The 12,481-nt window shown below is 36.8% G+C and overlaps 1 protein-coding gene across 1 annotated transcript in view; it reads left to right on the forward strand.

Annotated features, from left to right (window-relative positions):
* SYCP1 (synaptonemal complex protein 1) overlaps window positions 1-12,481 on the forward strand; it is a 97,187-nt gene that overhangs the window by 32,014 nt on the left and 52,692 nt on the right. Inside the window, exons 14-15 of the mRNA XM_044003546.1 lie at window positions 7,299-7,366; window positions 9,200-9,225. Coding sequence (XP_043859481.1) covers window positions 7,299-7,366; window positions 9,200-9,225 — 94 coding nt within the window. The remainder of the gene's footprint in view (window positions 1-7,298; window positions 7,367-9,199; window positions 9,226-12,481) is intronic.

Consider the following 12,481-nt stretch of genomic DNA (forward strand, 5'->3'; position numbering starts at 1 on the left):
TATTGAATCTTTTTTTTTTTTTTTAAGTGAGGCAATTGGGGTTAAGTGACTTGCCCAGGGTCACACAGCTAGTAAGTGTTAAGTGTCTGAGACTGGATTTGAACTCAGGTACTCCTGAGTCCAGGGCCAGTGCTCTATTCACTGCGCCACCTAGCTGCCCTCATATTATTGAATCTTAAGAAACAATGAATATGAAGAATTTAGAAAAATGTAGGAAGACTTGAATGAACTGATACAGGATGAAATAAGCAATAATAGAAAATTTACACAATATCTATAATAATGTAGTCATTTTGTATATTTTTCTCTTGATTCTGCTTTCTTTACTCTGTATCATTTCATACAAGTGTTCCCATGTTTCTCTATTTCTCATGTTCTTTGTTCCTTATGGTACAACAATATTCCATTAATTCATTACCTGATTAATGAGCATCTACTTTGTTTTCTACTTTTAACTATCACAATAATTACTACTATAAATATTTTTGTAAATATGGACTATTTCCTTCTAGTAGTGATATCACTGGGTCAGCAATTTAGTGACCCCTCTCTCTTGGGGTATTTCTTTGTCATATATTCTGCTGCTGCTCCTTCCCCTTCCCAACCTCATTACTGCACAAGTGAATCTCTTGAAAATATGCTCTGGCTGACTTACTTGACTCAGCTTTGGAACAAATGCCCTTGGGGCTGTGCTATCCTGATGGGTGAATTAGTCAGCTTAGACATTCATTGACTACCCATATTTAGTAGATCTCAGACCATGCTTCAGACATCTTATCCAACCCTGTACCACATCTTCTACCTTGCCGTATGATCTAACCCTGATCTCTCTGTATCACCTGACCTCTTGAAATCATGCCCTGGGTGACTTCAAACCAAAAGTATTTATCAAACAATTACTATATGCCAGGCAGCTAGGTGGAATAGTGGTGAGAGTGCTGGACCTGATGTCAGAAATACCAGAATTCAAATCTGACCTCAGACACATACTACCTGTAGTAGTGTGCTGGAGCTGGCCTAGACCTGTGATTTATTGTTTTATTGAATGGTGCTTTTTTTGAGAGCCAGTTGATAATGCATGCAATCTTCGTTTACCTCAGTTTCCTTGTTTGTAAAGCTGTGTTAACAATAGCATCTACCTCCCAGGATTGTTGTGAGGGTAAAATGAAATTATATTTGTAAAGCACTTTGCAGAACCTATATTAATCCTATATTAATGCTGCTGCTGCGAGGGTATAAAAAACAAAAAGTAAAACAATCTCTGCTCCCAAGGAGCTTATACTCTATGGAGGGAGATAACATATACATATAATACATGTATACACATTTATACATGTTCATAATACAGAATAAGTATGTTAAGAATAGGTACAAAATACATTCAAGAGAGTTAAATACAAAGTACTTAGGAGGGATGATTACTAGTAACTGGGGGAATCAGGAAAGCCTTCCTGTAGAAGGTAGTGCTTAGATAATGAGGGTTAAGATTATGAAGCAGAGAACTGTTCCTTTGGGGAACAGCTGGTCCACAGACATCGAAATGGGATGTGGAGCATGTGAGGAACAGAGACAAGGTCAGTTCAGCTGCACCATAGCATCCTGGAAGGGAGTAATATATAAGTCTAGAGAGATAGGTTGGGGCCAGGCTGTGAGCAGTTTCAAATCCCAAACAGGATTTTCTACAGGAGTCAGTAGAGACAGTGCTGTGAACTTTATAATGAAATGTCTTGGGGCCATATTGTCCTAATTGTGAAACAGCCAGCACAGATAAACCTAGCCTACTGTACATAGTGGGTCCTAGACCTGAGACCATACTTCCCATCCCTTCCAATCATCTCCCTTGGCTATGATGCTGACATCTTGCCTGCTGCTGTAGACATATTTTTCTTCCCCTTTTTCTTCCCATTTCACCTCTTACTCTGGGTAGAGTAATCAAATTAATACTATCATTGATTATGGAAAGAATGTTTCAGTTGACTGCTCTGTGAGTTCACTCAGCAACTTTGTGACTTTCCAAATTAAAATACCCTTAAAGCATTATATAAATGATAGCTAATAATAACAGTAATTTATTTTTATAATCTCTAGCCACTACTCTCTTAAACATTATGTGTCAGGGTGGGATTCCTCTCTTACCACATTTAATAAATAAATAAAAGAACCTTATGAAATTTTAAGTGTAAAAACAAAATGTTCCATACCCTGTGATCACTTTATGAAGTGTGACTATTTTAATGGGGTCAAGGAAGAAAATGATGTGATTATCTGAGATCAGTCATTAAACATATATAAAATAGCAGTCCATTGGTGAGCCCAGTCAGAGTTGTACAAGCCAGCAGTAGAAGATTTCAATTCTGGAGTTAAGGATTCTTGTTCAAGCCAAACCCTGAGAGAGAGAGCCACTCTTAGGTAAAAGAGAGAGCTTCTCATTCTCTCTCTTCCCCTCTTTCCACTGACTGTGTCATTAGAGAGAGAAGGACAAAGGGAGACAACTCTTGCAATATGGAATAAAGAGACACACTGAGGAGAAACATGAGCAAATGCAGACAGAATAGTATAGAAAGGATTTAGAGTAACCAGAAATTGTGATTTAATCCTTTAGCCACAGACACACATTCTCTGCATATGTCCTCACCACCATCGTACTCTTAAGTTTAAGCCTGCCCTTCTCTTAGACTATGTGTACTTTTGCAAGAGTATACCCCAACACTTTGGGGGAGGAAGTAAATGTTTTATACCAATTGTTCTTATATCAACTTAAGCTCTTTTCTAAAAGCTAATTAACTGGTTGCTAATCAGTGGGGAGCACACCAGAGGGGACTCATGTACTACAACACTAAAAACTCTCAAGACTGTCAGGGTTGCTCCTGGAGCCCTGAGAGAAGTAATAATCATTGCCCTTTCAGGACTTAACCTCTTTTGCTGGATCTTTATCCAGATCAGGCCCACTACTGTGAGTATGGATAGTTCTCCCTTTATATAAATTCATAGTATGCAAAATCAAGTTTGTGTAAAGAATTCTGAAAGAAATCCACATTCCAAAAAAATTATGAAAATTCTTTATGCAAAGCAGACACTGTACAATAAGACATGGTATGATGTGGGCATTGTAAGTAGATGAGAAGCTGGAGGTATCTCTGAGTAAGTTCCCAGGTGTCTGCAGACAGTGAGAGATATTGTGTCTTTTCCTGCATTCAGTAGTGATTCTTATATTTTCACCATGGCTGGCACCAAGTGTGCTCAAGGGGAAAGGGAGCTCTTGTAAGCATAAGCCAATAGAATTGGAAATGAAAATGAAAATAATTAGAAAATATGAAGGAAGATAAAAATTGTCATCAATAAAACATGAAATGAATCTTGCAGTGTCAACTCTAAACACTGTAGTGAAGGAAGCTGCCCAGAAAAAGGAGCACACAAAAGGAAGTACTGGCATGAAGTTGACTTATCTGTCAAAACAAAAAGAAAGTTCTGTTCTAGAGATGGAGAAACTATTAACTATGTGAACAGAATACCAGGCTCAGAAGAATATTCCTTTAAGTTTGATGGCAACTCAAGCCAAGACTCAAAGCTTTGATGATTTAAAGATAAAATACCCTAAAGAAAAACAGGTATTTGTAGGAAACAGTGGCTGGATCGTATGATTTAAAAATCATTCAGGATTTTATAATGTGCAAGTGTCAGGAGAGGCTGCTAGTGCAGATATTGAAGCAGCAAAGAAGTTCCCAGAGTTCCTGCAAAAAAATAATAGATGGGGGGTGGCTAGGTGGCACAGTGGATAAAGCACTGGCCCTGGATTCAGGAGTACCTGAGTTCAAATCCGGCCTTAGACACCTGACACTTACCAGCTGTGTGACCCTGGGCAAGTCACTTAACCCCCATTGCCCCGCAAAAAAAAAAAAACAAACCAAAAAATAATAGATGAAGGTCCCGAATTTCCAGAAAAAAACCTTTAATGTAGATGAAACTCTCCTATTTTATCAAAGAATGCTATCTCAAGCCTACATCTTGGTGAAGGAAAAAACTATGTCGGGACATAAAACTTCAAAAAGAATAACTATTCTTCCGCTTGGAGGGAATGCATTTGGGACTTTCAAATTAAAACTTGTTCTTCTTTATCATTCAGAAAATCCTATAGTATTGAAAGGAATTAGCAAAGCAACATTACTTTTACTAACCCTTAAGGCAGGGGGCAACTAGGCATGGGGCAGCTAGGTGGTTTAGTGGATAGTGCCAGGTTTGGAATCAGGAAGACTTATCTTTCTGAGTTCAAATATCTGGTCTCAGGCACTTACTAACTATGTGACCCTGCTTACCTTAGTTTCCTCATCTGCAAAATGAACTGTAGAAGGAAATAGCAAACCATTCCAGTATCTTTGCCAAGAAAACCCCAAATAGGGTCATGAAGAGTTAGACATTCCTGAAAAAATGATTGAACAACAGAAACCTTTATTATCTTTGAACAATGGTTTATCCACTGCTTCATTCCAGATAAGGAGGAGTTTTTGAATGTTAATGGAATTTCTTTGAAGATTCTACTTAATTTTGGTAATGCCTGAGGTGAACTTTCCCATCTGGATGATTTTAATGAAAATGTAAAAGTTGTCTACCTTCCCCCCTAACACTACCTCATTATTACAACCTATGGATCAGAGTGTCATTATGCACTACATTTGCCCACAGAATCACAGCTTTGGATCCTGATAAGGAATTGACATTGAGAGATTTCTGGGAATCTAGAATATTTACATATATTGCTAAATCATGGGAAGATGTAATAGAAACATGTATGAAGAGAGTTTGGAAAAAAGTGTGCCCACAGTTCATTCTGATTTGTGGATTTGACAAAGATGAACTGTTTAAGGAAGTGAGTAACAACATTGTAAGATTAGCACAAGAATTGGAGCTACAAGTGGATGAGAATGATGTGGTAGATTTAATTTCATTTCATGGAAAACTGTCAAATGAGGATCTCAATGAGCTGCTAGCTGCAAAGATTGCAGATGAGGAAAGGGAAACTTTGGAACCTGAAATCAAACCACAAAGGTTCACAATGGAACAGATAGCACAAGCGTTTCATTTGAGTGAATTGTTTTCTTGTTTTGAAAAGATGGATCTAAATTCTTTAAGATTTTTAAAAGTTCAAAGTCTAATTGATAATATTGCTTGTTATGATATGCAAGGAAAAAAAAGAGATTCGCTGTCCAAACATTTCTGGATAGCTTCATAAAAGATGTTGCCCAGTCAACTACCAGTGATAAAGGCTCTGTGTGATGGGTGGGGAAAGGGTAACATACTGTACACCTGTGTTAACTTTACTGTATAGTATTGTGCGTACTTTATCATTTACTTTGCCTTTCATTTCATAATTCTGTTTATTATCTCGGTATAGTATTTAATGTTTTCATTTTAGTACATTTTATGACTTGTACAAAGGTATTATTTTAGGTATGCTGTCGTTATATAGGCCAAGTAAAGTAGGTGGGTAAAAGTTGTAAAAATTGTTTTAAAAGAGGTCTGTAGAATAGTCTACTTATGTAAAGCGAACTGTCAGTGTTTCCCAAAGCTTTGTCCTGGGTCCTCTTGTCTCTCTGTGCTATTTTAGCTTAGAAATCTCATCAACACCCATGGATTTAATTATCATTCCTGAATTTCTTCAAGTCTCAGCTAAAATTTGCCTTTCTGTAAAAAGCTTTTTCCATTCTCTTTTAATAGTGCCTTCCCTCTGAGATTACCTTTCATTTACCCTGTATAAATCTGTTTTTTACATAGTTCCTTGAATGGTATTACCTCCATTAGATTGTGAGCTCACTGAAGACAGGAGTAATTTTGCATCTTTTTGAATCCCCAGTATTTACTTAACACAGTGCCTAGCACAGCTCCTTGAGTGCAGGGACCATATTTTTGCTTCTTTATTTCCAATACTTAGCATAATGCCTGTCATATAAAGTACTTAATAAATCCTTGTTGACTTGTCTCAGAAGTCTCATATCATCTCTGTAAAATCAAATATTTCTTCAAAAATACTTTGCTATCAGGGGGCAGCTAGATGGCACAGTGGATAAAGCACTGGCCCTGGATGCAGGAGATCCTGAGTTCAAATCCAGCCTCAGACACTTGACACTTACTAGCTGTGTGACCCTGGGCAAGTCACTTAACCCTCATTGACCCACTCAAAGAAAAAATACTTTGCTATCATGCATATATGTTCTCTACTTGAGATCACTTAGATTTTGATAATTTTGATCCTGTAGCCATCCATTGACTAGGAACATATCTAAGATAGATAATGTTTATGCTAATTCTCAAATAATTCTTGTTGATTTAGTAGTATTTTAAGAGTTTGGAGGACACTAATCCCTGGCTTGTAGGAAAAAAACAACAACCCTATTTCTACTCCCCTACAACTATCCCCTTTTTTTTCTCTACCCAATCTATCTTTTGCTGTCATCAAGGGGATCTAGGGCATGGTTTAACTGTAGGACTCAATCTGAGGACTCTGGTAAAGGAATATGAAGAAGTTCTTAACTAAAACCATGATCTTAGCTGTAGCAGTATTCTTAATTTTTTCCTGTCACTCCACAATTGGCTAAGATTCATTACTCTGGGGGCAGTGGAGAAAGGAGAAGAACTAATCTTTCTTTCCTTCTTTATCACTGTTCCACTTGCCTGGGCCACTGTGTCCATCTGCCACCTGAATTATCTAGTGAAAATATGATCATATCTTAATATGCAATAAAGAGAAATTATTCAATATAATTTTTGTGATCATAGAATAGTAGAATTTTATAATTAGGAAGGATCTTAGTGATCAAGTAGAAATCCTTCATTTTTACTGTTGAGGGAAATGAGCTCTGTTGAGGTTAAATGAATTGTCCAAGTCATATAGCTAGGTTTCAAACCTATCTTCTTTCTAATAGTTTACATTGTACATCAGAGTGCATCTTATATATGACACTTGAGTAAATTAAGTGCCAATTCTCTGTATTTCTTTCCAAATGCTCAGTTTGTAGTAAAATTTTAAGAAACATGATTATAAGCGTATGATTTACATTTTCACATAAAGGCAACATAGGATAGGATTCTGTCATTTTTAATGATAAAATATCACATTTTCAAAATAAAGATAAGAATAGATAATAAATTAATGTAAAATCCTTATTGATTTCAAAGGGATCTTTGCACTCAAATGAGGTAGGCAAATAAATATATTACTTAACTTCTAACCTTAGATAACTGACTTGCTTTCTTAAATATATTTGTATTTGACATTTTTCATTTTAAAATATATATTTTAAAAGATTGGAGCAAAATGAAGAACAGTTTAAAACTCTTTCCTTGGAGCTACAGAAGAAATCAAGTGAACTGGGTAAGGTTTGAAGAATAACAAATATGCTTTTTAATAATTAAGAATTATTTCAAAATGAAATAGGCTAGCCACTATGTGGTTTTTACATTTTTTTATTTGATTTTGCCTAGCTTTAAGGAAATAGGAAAGTTTTTAATCGTCTTAAAAAAAAGGTTACTAAGTTTCTAGTTCATAGACTCCTTTAATTATAAAGGAACCCAAAGGGGTCATGGGGACCTAGATTACTGACTTAGGATTCTTAAAAGTTTTTCTTGTTAGAAATGTCAATTACGTTTTGTAATTTATACGCATATTTCATACTTTAGTCATTCTGGGGAATTAACTATATTTAGGAAAAATGTAAGTTTATTTAAAAATATATACCATATATAATTTTATATGTAGTAAATAACTGTGCTATCAACCTTTAACTGAGCACTTGCTTTTAAAAATTAATTCCTTTCTACATTTTTACAGCTGTTATCTTCTTCTCAAGCCTCATTTCATTCTTAGTTCTTTTTCAGCTGTGTTTCCTGCTTTATTTACTTATTTATTTTTTAGTGAGGCAATTGGGGTTAAGTGACTTGCCCAGGGTCACACAGCTGTTAAATGTTAAGTGTCTGAGGTCGGATTTGAACTCAGGTACTCCTGAATCCAAGGCCAGTGCTTTATCCACTGCTCCACCTAGCTGCCCCCGTTTCCTGCTTTATTGAGAAAATTGAGACTAAATGACATGCCCCTTGTTTTATCTTCTTGATGATTCAAAACCTCTGTGTCTTCCCCATCTTTCCTTCTTTTTTCTGTTTTCAAAGGGTGAAGTTGTTTTGTTTCTTGTCCAAAGTAACCCCTAAATTTGTGCTCTATCCTATCTCATTCAAGGTCCTACAGGACTTTAATCTATCATGCCCTGCCCTCCTACTCTGCATTTAAATTTTTTCCTTTTCTTTTGGTCTTTCCTTCTCTGTAGAAGTATGCTCAGTTCTCTTTCATCATTTAAACAAAAAACCAAACAAAACCCCCAGTATTATTTCCCTTCATTCTGCTTCATTCTCTGGCTAATACCCTATTTTTCCATTAATTTTTTTTAGTCTTGTTTCTCTTCTTTCCATTCACTTTTATTGCTAAACTTCTATGAGTAGTATATATTCACTTTTTACTTCCTCACCATCTGTAATCTGGCTTCTGTTGATGTTGGGGGTGAGTTTAATTGATCAGATTGATTGTGAGGTGTCCCAAAGAATTACGAAACTCAGTAACTTAGTTTCCCGAGTTTTATTGCAATACTGTGAGTGATCACAGGGGGAGCACCATGGAGGTGTCTCTCGAATAGAGAAAGAGGACAGTTATATTTATAGTATGAATAAATTGATTATTAGTCTCATTATAATAATCTCTACCATAGGGAGGTACATGGGGGTTCATATCTTAATTTGGACTTCCCTAGGGTCCTAAGCCAACCCCTGAGGCAGGTACCTTTTTCCCTTGAGATATGTTTTTGGGGTTTGCACATCATGAGGTGAACCTAAGGATACATTTAGTTCTTTCTGCACATGTTCCTAAGAACATACTTGCCAACGTCAGAGTGTCTCTGTGTTTTTTATCTCTCTTTACTTAGGCCTGCTTCTAGGTGTCCTGTCATCTAATTTAAACATTTTAATTGTTGATTACCAATTAGGGTTTCTGTGACTTGTCTCTGTGAGGGTTGATAGGGACAAACCCTCTTGGTTACTGTATGAACACAAACCTTAATTTCTCTGTTAACCCTTTTAGGTATTATTGATAAGAACTCAAGCCTCAGTTTATCTGTTAACCCCTTTTTGCCTCCTCCATCACTGTCATACCATTCTACTGAAGCTGCACTCTCTAAACTAACCAACAGTGTCAAATCTCATGCCTTTTCACTCATCATTCTTGAATTTTTTGTAGCATATGACATAATATAATGTCTCCTGCCTTTTCTTCTCTGACACTGGTCTTTCCTGGTGAGCTTCCTACTTCTGACCTTTACTTATCTTACTATTTTTGATAGTTCCTTCCCCAAGCAGCTAAGTTTGAACATGCTTAATTTAGTGTTGTGCAGCAGCATTATGGTCTAGTGTAGAATGCCGCAGTTGTAATTAGGAAGTGCTAAGTACCCCCTCACACTTGCAAGTTGCTTAACCTCATCAGAAAGATTTGAATAATAACATCTATAGCATCTACTTCACAGAATTGTTGTGTCAGCTATTATTACTTTCATTGACTCTTTTCTCTTTTCTTTCCACACTCCTATGCCTTGGCCTTCTATTCATTCCTGTAGCTTCAATTGACATCTATATATAGATGATTACAAAATCTATCTTTAACCTTGACCTCTCCCCTAAGATCTAATCCTAAATTTTTAACTATCTACTGGATACCTCCTTTTGGATAAATTGTTGGCACCTCAGACAACATATCCAAAAGTGAACCAATCTTTAACCCATGACAAAAAGCCAAAGGCTCTGGGTTTACATGGAAATAGGTTTAGTCTTGAGGGTTTTTCACAAATTACTGCTTTTGGTTTATGCCTCTATACCAGTTTTCCTCTGAGATTATTAGCCAGTTAATCATTTAACATCTATTAAGGGCCTACTATATAGCAGGTAGTATGCTAAGCACTGGGATTATGAAGGCAAAAGATAGTCTCTGTCCTCAAGGAACAGGGAGAGACCACCCCTAATGGGTGAGACATCATGTAAATAACTACATATAAATATGCTATATATAGGATAAATAGGAAATAATCAACAGAAGGAAGGGAATTAAGGATTGGGAAAGGCTTCTTGTAGAAGATGGGATTTCAGCTGAGGTTTAAAGGAAGTGAGGGAAGCTAGAAGGTAGAGATGAGGATGAAGAGCATTCTAGACATAGGAGACAGCCAGTGAAAATTCCCAGAGTTTTGATAAAAGAACAGCAAAAAGGCCAGTGTTGCAGGGGCTGGGGAGGTATAAGTCAGTCAGTAAGCATTTATTATGCACTTGGCTATGTGCTAGGCACTGTGCTAAACCCCAGGGATATAAAGAATATCTTCTTCTTACAAAGATGTAAGAAGACTAGAAAGGTGGGAAAGAAGATTGATTATGAAGGGTTTTGAATGTCAAATAGAGGATTTTGTTTTGAATTTAGAGGAGTCAATGGAGTTTATTGAATAAGGGGTAGAGAGGAGTATGTGTGACACTGACAGATGATTGGAAGATAGACTAGAGTCAGGGTAAGACTTATGGCAGGTAAGTAGACCAGCATATAGACAAATTATTGCAGTAGTCCAGGTGTGAGGTGATGAAAGGTTACATTAAAGTGGTGGCAATATCAGAGGAGATAAGGGATATATTTGAGAGACGTTAGAAAGGTTAAATTGGCAGACATTGGGAATAGATTGGATATGAGGGGGAAGGTTTTTGGGAAAGATAATGAATTCAGTATTGGACATGTTGAATTCAAGATACATAGAGAACATCCAGTTTGAGATGTCTAATTGGTAGCTGGAGGTGAGAGTCTGGAGTTGAGAGAGAGAGATTAGGGCTAGAAAAGTAGGTCTGATAGTCATCAGCATAGAGATGATAATTTAATCCAGAGTAGTTGATGAGATCACCAAGTAAAATAGTTAAAAGCAGTGGTGTCAGATTCAAATAAAAATGGATTGGGAAGGGGAAGCTAGGTGGTGCAGTGGATAAAGAACCAGCCCTGTTTTCAGGAGTACCTGAGTTCAAATCCGGCCTCAGACACTTAACACTTACTAGCTGTGTGACCCTGGGCAAGTCACTTAACCCTCATTGCCCTGCCCCCCCCCCCAAATGGATTGGGCACACATCAATTTAGGAAACCACAAATTAACACTGTTGTATTATATTTTTATTTATTTTATTATTTCCCAATTACATTTTAATCTGGTTCTGGTATCATTGGGATTTTTTGCTGGCCAGGAGTTTGACACGTCTGCTATAAAGGGAGAAGAGAAGAGGGCCCAGGACAGAGAGCCCTGTGGGACGCAATGGTTAGTGGGTATGATCTAGATGAAGATCCAACAAAGGAGAGAGAGAAAGAGCAGTTAGATAGAAGAACCAAGAGAGTACTTTCATGAAAGGTTAGGAGATTGGGTTGAAGAGGCTGGGAATAAGGCAGTGGTCGGTGGAAGATAGAGAATGGGTTTGTCAACTAGATATTCAGAATCACTGGAATGTGGTGAGTATGAAAGGGTGGAAGTATATTCCAGCAGATTATCATTGTTTATAGGAGTTTGTCCTTGGGTGGAATTATTCCAGGACTTCAGAGAGCTGTCCATGGCTGCACAGGGAATGGAGGTTGTATGAGGGTACCTAGGCAGGACCAAAGCAGACTCTTTGGAGTTGTAAGTGGCCCCAGGTGCATTTCTGAAGCATAATTATATCATTATTTTGATTAAACTATTACTCGTGTCTAAGCTTCAACAGAAAAGTTTTAATTGATTTTATTTTCCATGCAAGCATGCAGAGTAACTATAATTGGAATACATTAATTAAAATGTTTGTATCTGTATTCATTAGGGAAATTGGTTTATAGATTTTTTTCTCTGCTTTTTCTTTCCCTGTTTAGGTATCAAGACCATATTTGTATTATAAAAGGAATTTAGTAGGACTCATTCTTTACCTATTTTTTCCAAACAATTTATATAGTGTTGGAATTAATTATTCTTTACATATTTAGTGGAATTCACTTGTAAATAAATCTGGTTCTTGTTTGTTCTTAGGTTTTTGTTTTGTTTTGTTTTGTTTTTGTGGGGCAATGGGGGTTAAGTGACTTGCCCAGGGTCACACAGCTAGTAAGTGTCAAGTGTCTGAGGTCAGATTTGAACTCAGGTCCTCCTGAATCCAGGGCTGGTGCTTTATCCACTGTGCCACCTAGCTGCCCCTTCTTGTTTGTTCTTAGGGAACATATGGCTCGTTCAATTTATTTTTCTAGGATAGGGCAATTTAAGTGTTCTATTTCCTCTTCTGTTAATCTGAACAATTTATATTTTTATACTTACTTATCCATTTCAATTAGAGTGTCAATTTTATTGGCATATAGTTGGGTAAAATAGATACTGATAACTGTTATAATTTTCTCTTCATTGGAGGTGCTTTCATCTTTTTTCAT

This window comes from Dromiciops gliroides, chromosome 4, assembly GCF_019393635.1.
Source record: "Dromiciops gliroides isolate mDroGli1 chromosome 4, mDroGli1.pri, whole genome shotgun sequence".
NCBI classification, from domain to species: Eukaryota; Metazoa; Chordata; class Mammalia; order Microbiotheria; family Microbiotheriidae; genus Dromiciops; species Dromiciops gliroides.